The sequence below is a fragment of the Benincasa hispida genome, chromosome 5, assembly GCF_009727055.1.
Source record: "Benincasa hispida cultivar B227 chromosome 5, ASM972705v1, whole genome shotgun sequence".
NCBI lineage: Eukaryota > Viridiplantae > Streptophyta > Magnoliopsida > Cucurbitales > Cucurbitaceae > Benincasa > Benincasa hispida.
The window spans coordinates 38,213,868-38,235,420 of record NC_052353.1 but is presented as its reverse complement, the minus strand read 5'-3'; the positions used below and the strand labels follow the sequence as shown (position 1 = coordinate 38,235,420).

Sequence of the window (21,553 nt, the reverse complement as noted above, 5' to 3'; positions counted from 1 at the left end):
TAGACAAATTTGATGGAAAAGGAGACTTTGGCCTCTGGAAAAAGAAAATGAAGGCGTTGTTAGTTCAACAAAAGGTAACTAAGGCTCTTGAAGTTCCAAGTAAGTTTCCTACTATCATGATTGATGCTGAGAAATCTAAAATGCATGAAATAGCTTATAGTTCTATTATTTTGCATCTAACTGATAATGTTTTGAGACGTGTTAGTAGCATTGAAAATGTGTCTAATTTGTGGGTGAAACTTAATGAGTCTTACATGTCTAAATCACTTACGAATAAGATTTATTTTAAAGAAAAGTTGTTCCGATTTAAGATACATCAGCCTAAAACTCTTGAGGAAAACATTGATAAATTTGAGAAAATTTGTTTAGATCTCAATAATACAGGAGAAAAATTTGATGGTGAAAATCAAGCAGTAAACTATCTAAACTTGCTTCCTGATAAATATAAAGAGGTTAGATATGAAATTAAGTATGGTAGAGATGCTTTGACACTTGATATTGTGTTGAATTCTCTTAGATCTAAAGAATTTGAACTAAAAGTTGAGAAGAAAGATTCTTAAGTTTGTTTGCTAAAGGAGAAAATTCCAAACCTCAAAACTGTTGGAGTTGATGCCCTAAAGTCTCGTGTCCTGTAGTTTGTAAATAGTTTGTACAAACGCTTGTGTTGTTAATATATGATATTTATTTCACATCTTGTATTTTTGCCCAGTTGCTTATTTTATTTGCTTTATCACAAACCAAAAAACATAAAATCCCTAATTATTTGTATGTGACTCAAACATATATGTGGTGACATACAAGTGGATCATGTCTTGAGTGAAAATCAAAATGGTCTGTAGTATATGGATACAGGAGGGAAACCTTATCCTGGTAACACTATGGATACGGCCCATTTTGTGGAATGGTCACAAGTGTTGTGACTTGTCACAGATGGTCTGATCTTGATCATTCGTGTTAGGGACATGCGAGCGGGGCGTCCTATACAAAGAGTTTATATAAGACCTGACCACGAAGTGTTAACGTCTCGTTATATAACACCGTTCATGACAGAGACTTCACTTCACTAGGATGACCATAGGTAACATGACCTCAATCGTGAGTGAGTTGGGAACTCCTGCCATTGAGAGCGGTCCTTTGATTTGTATGGGTGCAAGTGGTCAGGTCGCTGATTCAAACCTACCATTTTGGAGATTTTTCGAATTTGGGAGCTGAGAACTCAGCTACACAAGATGGAATTCACTCCTTCCCCGAGACAAGGGTAAGTAGATAGATAGCTCCTTTAAGGGCTGATTCCAGAACTTGAACGATGTGGTGCATCACACCTTCTCTTGGCCCGAGAGTTGTTCACATATAGTTGGACTATGTTGTATTGTTCATTAGAGGAATCAATGGTACTTAAGAAGTGAGATGTAACTATAGAGGCATAACGGGAATTTGGCCCAATTGTACTTACAAGCATCTGTAAAGGGTTATCATACTCATGATTGCTTATATCCGATGGACACAGAAATATATCTATGGTAAGAAGAGTTCAATTATTGATCTTTAATGGAATGCCTGACAGTTAACGGATGGTGGATCTCGTGACTAAAGAGTTTAGTAAGCTATTCACGGACCGTTGGAGCTTCGAGCCACAGGTCCATTGGGTCCCCTGGGTAGCTTGGATAAAGTCGAGAACCAGTATTTGGGTTAATTTGGAATGTTCAAATTGACAAGAGGAAGTTCGATTATATATGATATAATTGGACTGGTTAATTATATATGATACAATTGGCTCAATGTATGAGATACATTATTTTGGAGGAAATTAGATAGAAATATGATTTATATCAAGTAGAGGAGAAAATACTATAGTAGATATGTGATATCAAACTATAGGATAAAAATATAATATGATTATATTTATTATTAATTAATTGATTAATTATATGATAATTAAGCCAAAAATCGCGTTTGGATGTGGGTTAGTGGGAAAGAGTCAGTTATTGTAATCGATGAAATAAAAATGAAATTGTTTCATTTTTTGAATCGCCCGTTCGTCAAACGCCCGAAGAGAAAAAGAGAGCGTGCGGTGGTGATAAGTAAACAATCACTTAAAGAATCGAGAGCCTATACGATAGTCGTCTCACGCCTAAACGATCGTCCACCTCGCGCCTAAACGATCGCAGACTTGTTCCTACACGATCGTATAGCTTCTCTAAACGGTCGTATAGTGTGCCGATTTTGCTAAACGATCGTATACTATTTCCTAAACGATCGTTCAGGAAAATCTACACGATCGTGTAGCTTCTCCTAAACGATAAGTATTTTGCTATGCGATAGTGTTTTTTCCCTTCCACTTGCTTATCACCAACACGATTCATGTTTTCTCCTTTCTCTACCAAATTCACCAAAGACCACGCTTTGGGTTCTCACTCCGAGAATACCCGAAGCTCTTTACTGGTGGTGTCGTCCCTACGACGTTCGTGTTCGCGATTGTTCGTGTTGCTGCAATCACGCTTCCTCTGGGCGTTGGTAGATCGCGTGGAGGTTTTTCGCTACTGTGAGTGCTGAAGTTTGAAGAATGTCTTTAACTGATATGGTACTCTTTCCCTTGTTATTCTGTTGTTCATAGCATGCTGATAATTAGTGTCTGTTTGCATAACTGTATATTGAATGTATATTGTTGTATTTCGATCACGGTGAGATCGAAGCGGTCCGAACGCGCACATGGAACTCTTCGGTAAGAGATCCTTCAAATATTGCTTCATCCTCCAGGACGTTCCAAAGAGGTTCGACCTCAGGAACGAAGTCTATACCTTCTAATTCTAACTCTACAAAGGGGAAGAAGAAGAAGGGTGGTAAGGGAAAAGGGAAGGCACCTGCTAACCCACTGCTTGTCACCCCAAGTAGACGTCCATAGGTTGCTAAAGGAACATGTTTCCACTGCAACCAAGATGGACACTAGAAAAGGAACTGTCCTCGATATCTGAAAGAGAAGAAACCAGCCAAGGCCGATAAAGCTAAATATGATTTACTTGTGCTTGAAACATGTTTAGTGGAGAATGATGATTCTACCTGGATAATTAATTCAGGCGCCACTAACCATGTTTGTTCTTCTTTTCAGGGGATTAGATCTTGGTGACAGCTAAAGGCTGGTGAGATGGCGATGCGAGTAGGCATCGGGCACATCGTCTCAACTGTGGCAGTGGGAGGACTTCAGTTAGCTTTACAGAATAGGTTTCTTGTTTTAAATGATATATATATTATTTCTGAACTAAAGAGGAACCTCATTTCTGTAAAGTGTTTATTGTAATGTAAATATACTATCTCGTTTAATGTGGATAAAGCGTTTATTCATAAAGATGGTGTTTTTATTTGCACAACAAATTTGGAATTGAATTTATATGTGCTAAGGCCATTGGCCATTAATTCCCTCTATAATACTGAATTTTTCAGAACTGTCGTAACTCAATCAAAACGTCAACGAATTTCTCCAAAAGAAAATGCCCAACTTTGGCATCTTCGTTTAGGGCACATCAATCTCAATAGGATTGTGAGATTGGTGAAGAATGGACTTTTAAGTGAGTTAGAAAAAAATTCATTACCAGTGTGCGAATCTTGCCTTGAGGGTAAGATGACTAAACGACCTTTTACTGGAAAAGGTTATAGAGCCAAGGAGCCTCTTGAGTTAGTACATTCGCCTTTGTGGTCCTATGAATGTGCGAGCCCGAGGTGGCTATGAGTATTTTATCAGTTTTACTGATGATTACTTCAGGTACGGGTATGTTTATCTTATGCAACGGAAGTCTGAATCCTTTGAAAAGTTCAAAGAGTTCAAGGCTGAAGTTGAAAATGCATTAGATAGATGGATTAAAACATTTCGATCGGATCGAGGTGGAGAGTTTTTGGACTCGGTATTCCAGGACTATTTGGTAGAACATGGAATCGTTTTCTAACTCTCAGCGTCGGGTACACCTCAGCAGAATGGTGTAGCGGAGAGATTCGATTCTTTACTTCGAAGAATGAGCATAACTCAATTAACATAATAATTGTATTATTTACTTCGAAGTTAGAGATTCGATTCTTTCGATTCTACATCTTATCAAAAAAAGAAAGAGAAAAAAAAAAAAAACAAAAGGGCAATATATATACTTTATTAATCACACTATGAATTTGGCTTCATAAATATTTCTTTAATTTCCGAAAGCATATCATTTTTCAATGCAGCGAGCCTGACTTATGATAAATGGGAGTAGTAATAATGCAGATGAAGTGTAAAAAATACCTCATTGAATGTGTATGTACTCGAACATTAACTACACATGAAACATAATTGATGAGTAGGAGTACAATAATTTGACTCACCCATCAACAAAATCTATTTCTTTTCAAGTGGCATCTACAAATAGTCTATATATCTAAATATGTCGATAGAATGATAATTTAATAATACTATCTACTTCTTGTTAACAAGTTTTAATTAGTCTTTTTACCTAAAGAACTCGATCAAAATCAGATTTTATCCCTAAACTTGTCAGGTTGGGTATATCAATTTTTACCTAACATTTAACCATATCAAATAGCACTTTAAATTTAGATAGGTGTTTAATCCTTAACCTAGTTTTGTTTTTCTTTTAAGTAGAATTTTTACTTGAGTCTTATGTGAAAAGTCGTTTAAGAAAGGTATTTTCATATGTTTTCTTCAATGACACATGAAATATACGTATGACATAAAAATGACAAGATTTCAAAGAAGAGCAACATTAAAGCTATTTTTTTCCTTATTAAATTAATAAGTTTTGAAAATTTGTTAATTTTTTGCATTAATCAAACTTCAATTTATGCAGATTTTGATTTCAATGAGGTTACTAGGTTTATGAAGATTTCTACGTCACTTTTTGTGAATATAAGTAGCCCAATTAACAAAAATTGAATAAAATATAGAAATGATAACATTTAACTAAGTCTAGGTTTTCAATAGGATGAAATTTAAAATTTAGAGGTAAAAATATGTTTATTATTTATACTATATTGAAGGGATTGGATAGGTCCCAAATTTTAAATTTACGTAGAAGTAATAAAAATTTAAACTTTTTATGCCTTGTATACAAATTACAACATGTTAAAAAAATACAAATAAGAGAAAATAGAGTTTAGATTTACTAATCCTTGAAGTCACAATTCTTCACATATTTTCTTCCAATTGGTCACAAACATTTCAATCTCCTTGGAACGCAAATTCCAAACACACAGCAACACCCAAGAGAAACGGTGAACAACAACACAAAAGAATATGCTGCATTCTCCTTAGAGGTTGAGAACTACAGAGAGAGTTATAGGTTTCTCTGATAAACTTCTGGGAGGGGGCAAAAGATTTTGAAAGGATGATCTTTTGCTTTTTTTTTTTTTTTTCCTAAGAAAACTAGGTAGATTCTGAAAATGGGCCTTCTGCACTTTTAGGAGAGGAAGACTATTTTTCTGCAACTGCCCACATAGGGAACAGAGTTACGTAACTCCCTCTCACTTTTATTTTTTTAAAAAATAAAAATTATAATTTATATTATATATCAATGTTATATCAAATATAGTATAAGGTTATTAATCTCTCATAAAACCTATAGCATTTAATATAAATCAAATTGATATTAAATTTTAATCTATAGTTTTTATATGAATCAAATTCATATATATAATATTTGAATGAAATTGAAATATTTATTTCCTCTAAAATAAAATTTTATATTATAATGCATCAAATACATTTTATTAATTATCACATATAGTTAATTTAAATTAATTATATCATATATAATTAATCCCTCAATTAGTTTGAACAATTCAAATTAATCCAAAATTAATTATCAATAATCACTGTTAAGCTACAGAGGGGACCTTATGCACCTATAGATTGAAGCTTCAATGGTACTTAGATAATTAATTAAACTCCTTTAATTAAATTACCCAACTTTCATTAACTGTCAGTCACTCTATTAAAGACCGACAATCGCACTCTTCGCACTACAGATATATTTTTATATCCATTGGATATAATCAGTCAATAGTGCGATGACCCTATACAAATTACTCGTAAGTACAGTTGGACCAAAATTACCATTTTGCCCCTATAGCTACATCTAAGTCCTTAAGTACCACTAATCTATCTAGTGAACAATAAGTCATAGTCCAACTATAACCAAACCTCTCTTGGACCAAGAGAAGATGTGACACCACATTGTTTAAGTCCCCGATGCCCTCAAGGGAGCAATTTATTTACTTACCCTAACATTAGGGAATGGATGAATTCCGTCTTATGTAGCTGTGTTCCTAACTCCCCAATCAGATGAATCCTCAAAAGGGTAGGCATATTGAGTCAGCGAACTGGCCACTTTCATCCATGCAAATCAAATGATCGTCTTCATAAGAGTTCACAACTCACTCATGATTTAGGTCATGTTACCTATAGTCGTCTTGTTGAAATGTAAGTCTCTACTATTAACGGTGTTATATAATGAGACTATTCATTTCGTTGTCAGGTCTTAGATAAACCCTTTTGTATAGAACACTGGTGCTCACATGTCTCTACATGAATGATTAGGATCAGATCATTTGTAGAAGTTTACAACAATTGTAATATCTATAAAGCGAACCATATTCATAGTGTCATCAGGATAAAGTACCCAACCTTATCCTTCTACTATAGATTATTTAAGTTATAACTTAAACATGATCCACCTGTATGTCTCCACATACATGTTTAAGTTACAAAAGATAATCTTGGATGTTTGTTTATTAGTTTTATGGGTTAATACTACTAAAATACCTCAGATTTTATTAAATAAATAAACTGTTTATACAATACAATTATAAACTACATGACCCATAAGATTTAGGGTATCAACTCCAACATATATTACATCTGTGACATTTTATGGGTTTTTTTTTCCATCTCTCATAGATTATTTTGTAATATAATGGACATCTTGATTTCATGGTATAAAATTTCGATCGAAATCTTGAAACAAAATTTTGTTAGGTGAAATTTCGAGTAAGTTTCAAGTTTTTTTTTTTTTTTTTAAAAAAAGAATTAGCTCCATTTGCCTAGTTTTTTTTTTTTTTTTTTTTTTTTCCATTTTATGGTCTTGATTATATATCAGTTGTATAGTTTCACACACCAATGTCATTTCCAATCAAAGCAAAACATCCATAAAATCAAGTAATTGATGGAAATATCGGGGTAACATCATTTTTCTCGAAAACCCATGATTTATCACTTTATGATATATTTCTAGCAACTCAACAAAATAATGACTCAGTCGATTTATCATTGATATACCGCCAAAATATTGTCCATATATCTCTAGAATAATATCGACATGTTGCATTGTTTTCTCTCTATGTCATTTTTTCTATCCTTTTCTGATATTCAACTTTTTTAATTTGCTATCCTTTTTCTAATTTCCAATATCTTTCAAATTCCAACTTTATTTTCAATCAAAAACTCTGTAAATTTGTGATTAATTACCAATATTTAAAATTATTTTGTAATTATTTTTCTATTTCTATTTTAAATTTATGCTCTACGTCAACATTTACACATACATTACAATATACATCTAAATGTTATCTTACACTTTATAAAAATATGATTAAAAAGAGTTAATTATAATCAAATTAAACTACCATAAAAAATTCATTAACTAATTATCACAATCTACAACATATCCCTATTACACATATATTACAATTATCACGTCATGTTGCTCGAGTTACAAAAGCCGCCAAGCCGCTTTATTCCTCCAACAGAAACTCAACTTCGCGCCCAAGTCGACTCGAGCCTAGCCGAGCTGTCTCTAGCCGCTGAGAAAATGAGCTCAAGCTCATCCCTAATCCTAATGGAATATCATTCCGAGGAAAATTAATATATAATATAATATAATTTTATATATATAAAAGAAACGAACGGAGGAAAAAAAGAAAAAGAAAAAAGAAAGCACAACGAGATCTCAACCTCCACTTCCTGCTTATTCTCTTCCTTCAATTCCTCCACCCCTTCTTTCTCAAATTTCTCTACCTTTTCACTCTCACTTCTCTGCAAATTTTAGGGCAAACTTAGATCTCTTACCACCAACAACCTTTTTCTTCATTGATTTCCCTTCCTTCATTCTAACCTTCTTTCACCATTTTTCCCTTTTTCATGCTTCTCCTTTAAATTTTACCTTCAATGGACTCGATATGGAGCCACACTACCCCTCCAGACTCTTTTCATTTCCTCATCGCTGTCCACTTCGCCTTTGCCTTCTTCGCCGCGAGGTTCTTACTCGACAGATTCATTTTTCGTGTGAGTTTTCATAATTTTTCTCTTTTTTTTTTTTACTCTTTCTTTTTACTGCAATTTTGTTTGTTTGTTTTTTTATTGATATGGATTCCGATCATTATGTAGCAATTTATTTATATTTAGGTTTGATGAATTGTTTTGTGCGATGGTGGAAATGTATAAGAATTGAAGATGTGATGGAAAATGTTTTGAAATGTCTTAGGTTGTGCTACTTGCTTCTAAGTGAGACATTAAGAACGCTGTAATTGTACTCGAATTTGAAATACTAGTTCTCTACTGAACTTAATTGGTGGTGTGTTCAACGTTTACTTAGTTTAGTCGTCTTATTATAGAGCCATCTGGTGCCTTAAATACTCGGGGTTGTAAATAATATGTATCAGGATTTGTTGTCTCAATTATTTTCAATGATGTCTCAGAAGTTTAGTTGGTTATCCTTGATGGAATTTTGGAAATTTTATCTTTGTCCTGCTAGCCAAATTTAAGACGAAATTCAATTCCAGACAGCAAAAATTATTGCGATAGAAGATTTTTTACTGGCTTTTATTTAGGGCAATGGATGAACAGAAATCTAGGCATCAGAAAAGTAGCTAAAGGTAATCGTTGAAGTGGTTAGCCTCTAAACCTCCTCCCACCTCTTACACTTGTCCTCAAAAGATCGTCCTAATCCTCTACAAAAAGTGGAGTTGAATGGAATTTCCTGTCATGCCACTTCTCATCAGAAATACATTCTACCCAAGTGTTGGTTCAAAATGGAAACACGAGATAAATTATTCATATCCATGGTAGCCTCCTTGTAAAGATTATAACTATGGTTAAAGAAAAATGGTAGAGGTCAAGCTCTAGGTAGTGTGAACAGTGATGATTCTCCCACCTTTTGCATTATTCTCACTGCTCAACTCATGGGAAAAGATGAATGCATTTGATGGGGAAGAGGTTAAACTAGGCTGACCTGTAAAGTTACCAAAATGCAGGTCCCACTCTCTTGTTCCCAAGTTGATGATTGCGATGAGCCACTGACAGCATCTTGTCCTTGACTGTTTGTTCTTCCACTGAGAGAATACAAAGCCCATGCTTTATTATCTCCAAATGGATGCACTCAAGTGATAAGAAGAACACATAGATTATAACTGTGATAAGGCTAATGAAGCATTCTAGTTGCCATTTGGTAGGGGTGTTTGGGGGGGGGGGGGGGGGGGAGGAATTGGGTGGGTGAGGTGGAGTGAAGTTATTAACTCCACTCCTTGTTTGGCCTAAGGAGTTTTAAACCCACTGCAGGCCCCACAAGTTATTAACATCAGTTCTGCAATTTTTTAACTCCTTGCACTATGGGCCCATGAGTTTGACTAAACAACTTCGCTCCTTGGCCCAAATGCTCCCTTAGAAGTGCTAACATATTTGGTTGACTTTTGAAATTCACATTGTTATTCCTATCTATAAAAAAATTCACATTGTTATTTACTTGACATTTCTTCCGTTGAAAGTAAAAATGTGATTGGGAAAACTGTTCCATGCCGTAGAGCTTCTCTCCAGAGGTCTTTTGCCAAAGCATTTTGTAACTGTAGGTTTTTTTTCAGTTTCTGCCAATTAGAGGAACCTTTTTGTAATTCTCTGAACTTTGTGGGTTGATTCCTTATCACCCTTTTTCTAATTGGTTCTTTAGCATTGTCAATAAGATTTCTCTGTTACTTATTAAGAAAGGGGAAGTGATGATGTTATTCTACATTTCTACTTGTTATGTTTTCAGAGGTTGGCCATTTGGCTGTTGAGCAAAGGAGCTGCTCCACTCAAACTTGATGAAGCTACCCAATCAAAGGTCGTAAAATGTTCAGAATCAATGTGGAAACTAGCATACTATGGCACAGTTGAAATATGCATTCTAAAAATTGCATACAATGAACCATGGTTTAGAGATTCAAATCAATACTTCAAAGGCTGGCCAAATCAAGAGTTGCAGTGAGTGGTTTACATTCTTTGATGTTAATTTAATTGAGGAACTTCATCTTTTTGTCAACTAGTAGATCTAACTTGCTGTATGTATTGGTAATGTTGATAGAAATGCTTGAAGTGAGTCGGCGTCTTCTTCCACCTAGATTACTTTTCCTCAATATTTTTTGAAGAATACTTTTCCTCAATATTTTTTGAAGAATTCTTTTCCTGCATTAGTGCATTTGGGCTCTTTGCTCCATTCTTCATCTTCCTTATTATGGCAACTTTAATACTAAGAAGTTGAAGTTTTTACTTCTAACTTTAGTCCATTAATACTCTTTTTTTTTGGATAGAAAAGTGGATTATTACTTTTGAGGAATACATCCAAATGAATTAAAGATTTTTAGTTGTATATGAACTGATCCCCTACACTTCTTTTTGCAGACTTCCTCTAAAATTGCTCTATATGTGCCAATGTGGGTTCTACTTATATAGCATCGCTGCACTTCTTATATGGGAGACTCGGAGAAAGGATTTCTCCGTCATGATGTCTCATCATGTAATTACTGTCGTCTTGATTGGATATTCATATATTACAAGGTATTCTTAAAGTTGTTTTCTACAAGTTCAAATAGCTAGTAGTATTTACTAATAACTAGAAATATGTTGGTGGCCATTTCACAGATTGGGAAAACCATGCCAGAATCTGTTCCCCACTTATGATTTTATGGGCCTTGTCATATTGTTGCTGGGCTGCTGCTTCTTTTCTTTTTCTTTTTCTTTTTCTCTTTTTCCTTGGGAGAAAGGTGGCGACCAGTCTCAAGATCTCGTAATGTTTGATATAGAATAGATCAAAGATTCAAAGCTATTCTTGTTGGAGGCTATTGCATTTGAACTAATGCTATTTTGTGGCCTATTCACTTTCTCTATCTCTCAAATTAATCTTCAATAACATGATACTAATCTGTTGTTTTGAGTATTTGTAGAAGCAATGTCTTTAATTTTCTGTGGAGTCAATTAAGTGTATATATATATATATATATATATATTTGGTTGTAAATAGTACTTTATCTCGTAGTTTCACTTTGACATTTATCATTCTAGTATCTTTTTACGAAGTGACGGAAACCTTCTGAATTGAAGTTTATTTGATTAAAAACCCGCATTGTTATGGCTGACTTGCTCATCCTAATTATGCGTTGAGTTCATATACTGTTATTTTGAAAGGTTGCAATGTACTTTTTGATAATTTGCAAGATGACATTCTTGCCGTGCATCACCTTAAATATAAAATTAGAGCACGCTACGAGAACAAGGAGATATTCAAGTTTAAATGTCATCTATTTTTGAAAAAGATTGTTTGGATCTTATAAAGTTTCTTTGTTTTTCTTTAAAGACTAAGACAAAACTAAAAGGGCTTTTCACATTTCCACTCAAATTTTGATAGAAGCATGTTTGTTCCTTTTTCTGGATTTTGACGGTAGACCTGATCTGGTAGTTAATAATCCTTTAACAACGAGCATATAGATATCAACTACGATGGTGGTATTTATTATTATTTTTTTAGAACTCTATTTGGATTGAAAGAAATGCTAAGACTTGCTCATGTCAAACAAAAGTCTTCAGATGTTTTTTGTGATCAAACCTCTTATAGCCTCAATTTTGGGGCTCTAGAGTTGCTTTTCCTTTTTCGTTTTACCTTGATTATGTTGTGTAATCAGGGGTCAAAATTTTGTTTTAAAGCCTCTTCTGGAACCCCCTTTTTTTGTGTGTGTGTGTGTGTGGCTATTTCTGGGTGTGTTTAGCCAAAAATTGATCGACTATTCATTGTTTCTCTGTATTTCTTATGATGGAAATGTAGACCGATTATAATAATTGATAACATTTTAAATCAGAATTTGTACACAATTTTGCAGATTTTTCCAGATTGGATCGGTTATTCTTGCGCTACATGATGCAAGTGATGTCTTCATGGAAGCTGCTAAGGTTTTTAAATATTCTGAGAAAGAACTTGGAGCAAGTGTTTTCTTTGGATTTTTTGCCATTTCATGGCTCATATTGCGGCTAATATTCTTCCCCTTCTGGGTTATAAAAGCAACAAGGTTTGTGCTCCTAGTGTCTGATTTATCTTTGAAGATTAGGCTTAATAGCTCTTTTGCGTATCTGATGTTGTGATGGATACTTTTCAGCTATGATCTCTGTGAGTACTTGAAGTTATCAGATGTGAATTCCAGATTAATATACTATGTTTTCAACACGATGTTGTTGATGTTGCTTGTGTTCCACATATACTGGTGGTTACTCATATGCTCTATGATCAGTAGACAGCTGAAAAATAGGGGAAAAGTTGGAGAGGATATAAGATCTGGTACGTAACATAACTTTACTGATGCACTTCAATGTTCTCATTAATCGAATAAGAAAAGGGGAATTCCTCCAACTACTGTCTGAGAATCTTAGATTAATGTAGGATAATTTCTTAAAGTTATTCATCTAATTTCATTTTTCATGGAAAGAGTTTCAGCATGATTTGTATTATTATTAACCTAACTAAAAGGCAGTTGGATGGAAACCTTAAAAAGGGATCTAAAAATTTATGGCAAAAAGAAGTGCATGTATATGTAGTTTTACATCAAGAAAGATATATTGATAGAACAAGATAAAGGCCTACTACGATTTTAACTAATATTGAAATGTTTCTCTCATGTATTTTCTTTACAGATTCTGAGGATGAGGATTAGATGAAAGATGTGTTGAAAGAGTACTTTTTGGTCTCAATAGTGATTATATAGCTGTGGGGTAATTACTTTTGTATTTCTTATCTACATTGGTTCAGCGGGTTAAAGAAGTTACTTTAATTTTCTCACTTCGCTTCCATTTTTAGTGATTAGGGATACAGATGTATGTCCATTGAGCGTATCACTTCATATATTTGGTTTATAAATAGGAGAATGACGCATCCATACTTATTTTCCAAGATTCTCCTTTGTTAGGACCTTCCTCTTCTGGGGGGTGGATTGGAGGGTGGGAGTTTAGGAGAGTCGAGGGGCAAAGAAAAACGTGAGAGATTCAGAAATGAAAACAGAGAGTCTGTTGCATTATGTAGCACCTTTTTGCTTCTTTGGTTTCTTCTTAGGAGATTTTTGAGGTTTTGCAATAAGCAATTCATATTAGGCCAGAATTTCCATTGAATATAACATATTCTTCTGAACAGTGATTTGAAAGAAGGTGCCTTCATAATGAACATCTTGTTTGTGTACTGCAAATTTGTTGGGGACAATCTTCAAACGAGAAACTCCTACTACCCAGTAAATTACTTGTTCTTTAAGGCAAACTGTTATTATTAGTCAGTTTGGACTTTCTTTTTCTTTTGTAAAAACTTGTTGCCTTGTTTGAGCTGGCAGATTTTGATTTTGTTTAGGTTATTTAAGATCTGGGTTTGAAAACTATTTTGGTTCTATTTATGATTTTGGTTATTTTGGTCCTTATAATTTGAAAATGTTCATTTTGGTCTCTATACTTTCAATTTTTGTTCATTTTGGTTGTTATACTTTAAACATATACATTTTTATCTTGTACTTTTAACTTTGGTTCATTTTGGTCTTTATAATGTAAAAATTGGCCATTTTGGTCCCTTCATTTTCATTTTCAAGGGATTAAAATGGTCACTTTATAAAAGTTCATGGACCAAAATAAATAAAGTTGAAAGTACAATAACTAAAATGAATATTTTGAAAGTAGAGGGACAAAAAAGAACCAAAATTGAAAGTATAGGGATCAAAATGAACATTTTAAAAGTAAATGGATCAAAATGAACAAAAGACAAAAAGTTCAAAGACCAAATTAATATTTAAACCCAAAAACTAATATTGCTATTCTGCAGTTTTGAGTCATTTAGTTATTGGTTAAGTGGATTTGAACTTTTAACCATTGGGTTGAGCTCTGCTTAAGTGTGTTGGTTAAATTAACACGTTTCTTGATTTATTTGATATGGTATGATAAATAAGTGACATTACAATATACCTTATTTTAATCTAACATTTTAAGCCTTATTCTATTTTATCTAACTAATCGCTTTTGTTGTGTTGTGACGAATAAGTCTAACATGTATTCAACAGGTATCCTCCAACAAATATGGACAATAAAACTACAAAGAATGAAATTAGAAATAAAATAAACATAGCCATCAATGCTTAATATATAGCACCACTCTTCTTTCTCATTTTGGAGGAAAAAAAATTTGATATCTATTAGGGGAAAATGTATTTTTTGTCCTAGAAGCTTGTAGTGGATGTGTATTTGATTTTTAAAATTTTAAAAGATACACTTTAATCTTTGCGGTTTGAAAAATAGTTCTAAATAATCCATGGACTTTTTTGAAATATGATGTATCAATTAAATTTTGCCATTAGGCTTGCTGATTTGGAAAATTAATTAATTAAATAATATTTACTTACCTCCTAACAAAACAAAAATTTCTCAATTTTCTTTACATTTTCTTAAGATTCAAAACAGCAACAGCACCAAAACCAGAGTATGTACAAATTATTTTTTCTTACACGGCTTTCTCACCCTCTCTCCCCATACATTAACTTTCAACCTTCACTTCCAATTCCTTTGAAAAATTCGAAGCTGAAGAAGGGATTTTAAATCTCTCATTCCCCAAAACAAAACCATTCAATGATACTTCTCTTTGAAATTCTCAAGTTCAGACAATTTAAGAGATTGATTCTCCAAATTTCCATAACAGAGCTGGTGTTTGATGATCTTTACAGAATCTTGTGTCTTGTCTAGATGAATTCTGAGATGGAAGTCCAAGAAAAGCAACAAAACTGAACCCCTAATCCCCAATTCCGTTATACCCACCTTTCATGAAATGGAACAACAAAACTCCCATATGAGAGGCCATATTGTTGATTAGACTTGCTGATTGAAAAACCGAAACCCTAAGCCACAATTATGTTGCTTATTTGTTATTTCTTCTTTTTCCATATATTCGTGGTGACTCGGTGATATTTGAGCGTAGTGACAATTTCCCTGCTGGCTTCGGCCATATTCAAAAACTTTTCTTTATAGGGTCAACTAGTATGGACCTTCCTCGAACTCGATTTGTGGTTTTCAAATGTTTGATGTTTGATGAGGGTACAAATGTAAGCACATTCGAATCTTTGTTAAGGTTGAGGACTTCCATTAAAATGCATTTGGTTTTGTAGATTATATTTGATGAAAGAGAAGGGAAGGAGAATCATGGGATTTATTTTATAGAGACCAAAAGTACAAAAATGGACCTGAGATTTGTTTTAGAGGAACGAAAGTTACAGGGATAACTAGGGTGCGTCGACTACAATAGCAAATGATGGGATAGAGAGAAAAGATGGGGAAGAAGAAATAATAAATAAATTTTATTAAATTAGTTTTCCAACTCAGCAAGCTTAATCATCAAAATTTAACCAACACAAACCCACAAGTGCTGTAAAACTTTACCTTTTTATGCAGCCTCTTTTAAACTCTACAAGTGCTGTCTGTGATCTGTCAAGTATAAACCGGCTGCATGGTCATTATCCATCGAGAACTTGTTAGATAGAAATGGATTGGGGTAGTATTGTAGAGTTAGGACACTGATTAAACTGACGGTATCAAAAGGTGAATGAGATTGCTTGAATGAAATCTTATTCTCTGAAGTAAACATTAGTTTAGTTCGACTAAGTGGGTCTTCTTGTGGATGGAAATATGAGATCGTACGTGAGTTTTAGTTGAGAGAGAGGATTCTCTTATGGATTCCTTTACTGTTACAGGGAAGTGGTAACTTGTCGCTTTGAGAGGTCATTCTGTCAAGGGCCAAAGGGCAATTGAACAAGTGGCTTTTTAATGCTTCTCCCACTGTACTTACACAGAGTCTACCATTATATGTCTTGAGAAAGAGAATAGTTTAGCTAAAACAATAGTGCAGTGTGGTTGTTTGGTAGACCATTTAGATTGTGTTTAAAATTTTTACATTTGGTGATTATGTGTTTATCTCATATACATCTTTAAATTTTTTTTGGATTCCATGATTAAAAGTGTTAAGATAGTATTTTATGTATTAAATTTGTATAATTATGAATTATATGATATTATAAAATAATAATTATAGAAAAAAAATGTTGGTAATGTAAAATGCATTCATAAATTAATTAATAATAGTTATACTTCAATCTAGTATTTAGTGGGTAACTATAAGTTATAACTAATTTTATGTTTTATATATATATATCATATCAAACACATTTTGAACAATGGATTAAATTTCGATCGGATTATTTTGACTCTGTTTGGTAACCATTTAGTTTTTGGTTTTGGTATTTTAAAATTAAGTCTATTTCATCCATATTTCTTACAATGATTTGCATCTTTATTAAGTGCAATGGTTGAATTCTTAGTCAAATTTTAAAAACAAAAACAACTTTTTGAAAGCTACTTTCGCTTGGTTTTTTAAACTATTGGCGTAAAGTAGATAACAAATAAAGAAATTTAGATGTGAAGGTAGTATCTATAAACTTAATTTTTAAAAACAAAAATAAAAATAAAATGATTACCAAACGAGACTTTTATTTTTAGCTTTATGATTTTAGATTATCTATCAAGCAAGTCATTTCTTCTTGTTGTCTAATGTGAAGCGTATATTAGGTTAAGAATATTAAATGGGCAGACATATTTAGCAAGAAAAAGACAACTTAGTTGCTTCACTGATCAGCAAAGAATTCTTAATTAAGAAAAAGGGAACTGATGAAAGATGTCAAAGTAAAATCTGAACTTGGACATGTAATGGCGGCAGATTATTCAGTGTTGATAGTTATAAGGAGGGTTTGGGATATTGAATTACTTAATATAGTTAGTGATTATTATAATTTGTGAGTTATAATAATATGTATTTGGGGGGTAAACTATCTTAGTCTGGGTCATAATAATCGATATTTGAGGTGCAAACTATTTTAGTGTGGTTGGAAAGTGAGAGTGAGTAAAAAGTAGTAAATGTTATAACAAAAAAAATTTTGAAATAGTATTTACTATACTTGATTGTAGGTTATAAATAGTTGTAAACATCACTATTATATTTAAAGTCACAGACATCAAAAGGATATGATAAATCACTCTAGCAACGAGTTGGTGCTCCATACACTCTTATATGAAATGTGTCATAAGGTTGTAAAGTGAAATTAGTGGGTTAGATACCAAATCCAATCAAATCATTGACAAGACAATCATTTGGATGTGTGATAGAATTGGTAACTGTTGAATTTAGTAGCTTTTTGGCTTGCGGTGTTTCCTTTTGATGATGCCTATTTTTCACCAATAATTCTATTTTGAGCAAGGAGGAAGCACCCACATGAAGAAGCCTATTTACACACTTCCTTATTAAGAAAAACCAATTTTAAACCCCCTTGGTTTTTTGGGGTTTTTTTTTCCCCATTTTTTTTCTATTATTCAGTATCTATGTGTGAGCCAATTTTCATCCCCAACAAAAGATCAAATCAAAAAGGCACTAAGAAATACCACCACCACCTCCACTCCTCAGTTGTCTAGGTTGTCACTAGCATCATTACTATGCTGCTGCTCTTGCATATGACGTTTGTGAAGCCCATCTCATTCAAATGGGTTATTATTATTATTTAACTTGGATGCATTTGGAGTTATACCCATTTTTTTAACTTATTCAATTGTCTAACTGTTGTTTGTCATATGACAAACTCTTCTTTCTTTTCATTAAATATCTTTTATCTTTTTTTGTCGGATAATTGAAATGAATTACAAAAGGCATAGATCAAGATAGCAACCAATTTTGCTCTATTTTTTAGCACAAAGTTACCATTTTTTTTCCTTCCCTTCTCTCTCTCTCTCTTGTGTTAATCCACATCTTTAATCTTTAAATGAGATAAAAGAAAGAATCTAAATTGATAACCCTTTTTAAAAAATTAGTTGTACTTTTTTTCCTTTGGTTTTGGTTTGGTTTATTATATAAATGAATGGCTTTTAAGAATAGTTTCTTACAAGTTGTCTATATTTAGATATGTTAGACACTTTATAAGATTTATAAGATTTTAGGACATGTTGGACAAAATCATTAAATTTCAAAACTTTGTAATTTAAACGCAATAATTTTTACTAAGATATTTATCTCAATTCATACTGACGAATATATTTGAGGTAAGGCTTGGATTCGATGTAACTTGCATTGAATTAGCTCAGTAACGAAGTAGTGATTTAAAATTGATTGAAAAGGCAACTTAGCCACTCTTTCTCAAGCTCAAAGATTGTTCATATCTCTTATAATTTTTTAGATTCTTTACGAGAACTTTGATATAATTATATTTAGGGAAAAAATACAATTAAAAAAAATCCATTCTTCTTGCGTACTGAAATGCAAGCTCAAAAGGAAAACTTGACGTCGGGAGTGGAGTTGTTTAGTTTTGAAAGTTAAGTTTGAAGAGTTGTTTAGAAACTAATAAGTCATTAAATCGATATTCTTACAGTCATAATAGAGTCCAAAAACGGCTTGCATCAAATAGGAAGTGAAGTTATTCTAATTCCTATTCCTTAAACTTAGATGCCCCAAAATGATATGGATGTGAATGAAAAATGGCAGGCAACTGAAACATATTCAAAGATCATGATTTGACCATTGTTGTCATATTATTTGGTATTGTCAACTTTATAGGTGTGTCACTCCAAAAACGAGAGTTCTATCTAAAAAGTTTCAATGCCAACTTTGGAGAGAATAAGGCCAAGGGAAAAAAAAGTAAGCAAAGCAACAAACTTTAATTACATAATCCAATGTCTCCTCAAGACCAAGCCTGACTAAGTGGGGCAAAAACCAAATAGAAACCAGACAAAAAAGGCCAATTTTTAAGGCCAACAAAACAAAGATATATCCAAATTCACTCTCTAAGATCTCTCCTCATTCTCATACCCATACCCAAACTCCCTACTTTTCTCAAGGAAAGTGATGGAAGATAATGAAGAAACAGCAGAATTAACAGATTCCCAAAAGCCAGATGAATCAAGTTCCACCAAAATCAATAGAAATGAATCAATAGCAAATGAAAATCTTGCAAAAGGGTGGCTGAATCTGAGCTTGGGTGGGAATTTGCAGCTCTCAAATGGCATAGATTCTGATTCTCAGCCATTGATGAACAAGCCAAACAATTCAACTGCAAAAATGTTTTCTTGTAACTTTTGTATGAGGAAATTTTATAGCTCACAAGCATTGGGAGGCCACCAAAATGCTCACAAAAGGGAGAGAGGAGCAGCAAGAAGATACCAGTTCCAAAGAATAATGGCCATGATGGGTTTGCCACCATTAATGAATAATGCTGCTAATTTAATGGTTAGATCTTTGTGTGTTAAGCCTCATTCCCTTCTTCTGCAGAGGCCAAATAGAGAACCCCATAGCCATGGAGGATCTGCTGCTACAGTTGCAAGGTTCGACAACGCCGGCGCCAGCACGGCCGTCCCTTGTTGGAGGATGAATTGATGGACTTAACTTGGCCAGGGAGTTTCCGGTTGAACACACAACAGCAAACAGAGCCACCGATGAAACTAGATTTGAATTTAAAGCTTTAGGCCCCGTTTGGTAACTATTTGGTTTTTAGTTTTTGGTTTTTAAAAAACTAAGCTTATTTCTTCTCAATTTCTTATCGTGGTTTTATCTTTTAAGTAAAAGAGTTGAATTCTTAGTCACTCTAAAAACGAAAAACAAGTCTTTAATTTTTAAAATTCGGTTTCGCTTTTGAAAATATCGGTAGAAAGTGGATAACAAAGTAAGAAATTTAGAAGTGGAATGAGTGTTTATAGATTTGATTTTCAAAAACTGAAAACCAAAAACCAAATGGTTACTAAACGGGGCCTTAATAATTGGGAGTTTCGATTTCTAATTCGAGTTTGGAAGTGGGGTTTCTTTTCTTATGTGCTATTTTGATCTATTGTGGAATGAAATGGCCATGGATGAATCTCAATGGTGGCATGGAAATGGAGACAACAAAATATGCAAATACTATAGGAGTACTCAGTACAGCCATAGCTCTTTTTTCTTCTCAAATTCTGTTGTGGTAGGCGATATGAAAACAATGGATGATAATCACTTTTTTTTAGTAGAGGGAGATTTTTAGTTCAAATATCCGAGGCAAAATGTGGAAAAATATTAAAATATATAACACATGATTTGATGTATAAGCATAGTTTAACTCGTTTAACATTAAAATATAATAATCTTCTTACTCATAGTTTTAAGTAAATGTAAACGTAGCTGTCAATATGAATTGTTCAACTACTATATAGTACGTGTTAGTGATCCAGAGATCTATGGTTTGAATCCTTTTACCCCTATTGTACTCGAAGGAAAAAATGAACATAGTTCAATAAACAAGTGTCTTGGCTTTCTAAAAGGTCAAAGTTTGAATATTCATTTTTGTATTGTGATGTAAAATATAATATATGATTTAGCTTCCACACACCTTGACGAAATTTATAGGACAACCCACCTAACCTTAAACATTTGAGCGTCAAATAAACTCGTAATACATTTAAATTTTAGGTAAGCAGTTATCATGAATTGAATTTATTTCTTCTTTCTAAGTCATTTATCAAACTCACGATGTCAAAGAAACGCGTAATATATTTAAATTTTAGGTTAACCCATGATGCTTTTTTAAATCTTGGCTCTAATTTCACCCTCCAATTTGCAAAGTACAAAGCAATATACATGTCTCTCTTTTATTTCAAATTATCTCCCTTTTGTTTAGATGTAGTAATTATTAAGTGTGATTTACGAACTGGTTCCATTTTCAAATGATCTGTTTGGATTGACTTAAGAAAAAAGTGTTTTTGAAAAATTCATTTTTATTTAAACACGTATGACTAAATTGTTGAAAATACACTTCAAAAGTTATTTTGAGTGGTTGTCAAACACTCCAATTTCTTCCAAAATGACTTATTTTTTAAATTAGACGACAATGCATCCTAAACATACCATAAATCTTCTTGAAAAAAAAAGGATGTTTTCAAATATAAGAAAATAAACAAAAACATGTTACAAATATAACAAAATTTCACTGTCTATCTACGATAGACTACTATCTGTGTCTATCTAGATCTTTCACGATCTATCATAAATAAACTATGATGTTTTACTATTATTTGTAAATATTTTCAACAGTTTTATTATTTAAAATAATTATCCTGATTCCCACTCTATGGCATTTTCACTATAAAAAGAAATCCAATACCACAAAAGATTGTTCATGAAAAAATCACTAATTAATCTAAAAATGTTTG

At 33.0% G+C, this 21,553-nt stretch overlaps 1 protein-coding gene and 1 pseudogene across 2 annotated transcripts; both read left to right on the top strand.

Moving 5' to 3' along the window:
• The first annotated feature begins 7,941 nt into the window (after positions 1 to 7,941).
• LOC120078363 (LAG1 longevity assurance homolog 2) lies at positions 7,942 to 14,232 on the top strand. 2 transcript variants are annotated; one of them, XR_005481995.1, is made up of 7 exons: positions 7,942 to 8,320; positions 10,062 to 10,270; positions 10,688 to 10,843; positions 12,160 to 12,345; positions 12,433 to 12,611; positions 12,965 to 13,042; positions 13,458 to 14,232. XR_005481995.1 is itself a non-coding variant. In XM_039032627.1 (6 exons), exons 1-6 carry the CDS (start codon positions 8,204 to 8,206, stop codon positions 12,982 to 12,984), a joined length of 867 nt encoding a protein of 288 aa, XP_038888555.1. In that variant the 5' UTR covers positions 7,942 to 8,203; the 3' UTR covers positions 12,985 to 14,232. The 2 variants fall into 2 exon arrangements, 1 of the variants encoding a protein (XP_038888555.1); XM_039032627.1 differs by having other exon boundaries at positions 12,965 to 14,232.
• Positions 14,233 to 18,661: 4,429 nt separating this feature from the next.
• LOC120078511 lies at positions 18,662 to 20,611 on the top strand (annotated as a pseudogene).
• The last annotated feature ends 942 nt before the right edge of the window (positions 20,612 to 21,553 follow it).

Bases quoted from the DNA above. Each gene is read 5' to 3' on its own strand.
- LOC120078363 (XM_039032627.1), top strand. From the start codon at position 8,204: ATGGACTCGATATGGAGCCACACTACCCCTCCAGACTCTTTTCATTTC. The intron at 8,321-10,061 runs GTGAGTTTTCAT...TTATGTTTTCAG, and splicing joins TCGACAGATTCATTTTTCGT to AGGTTGGCCATTTGGCTGTT. The intron at 10,844-12,159 runs GTATTCTTAAAG...ACAATTTTGCAG, and splicing joins GGATATTCATATATTACAAG to ATTTTTCCAGATTGGATCGG.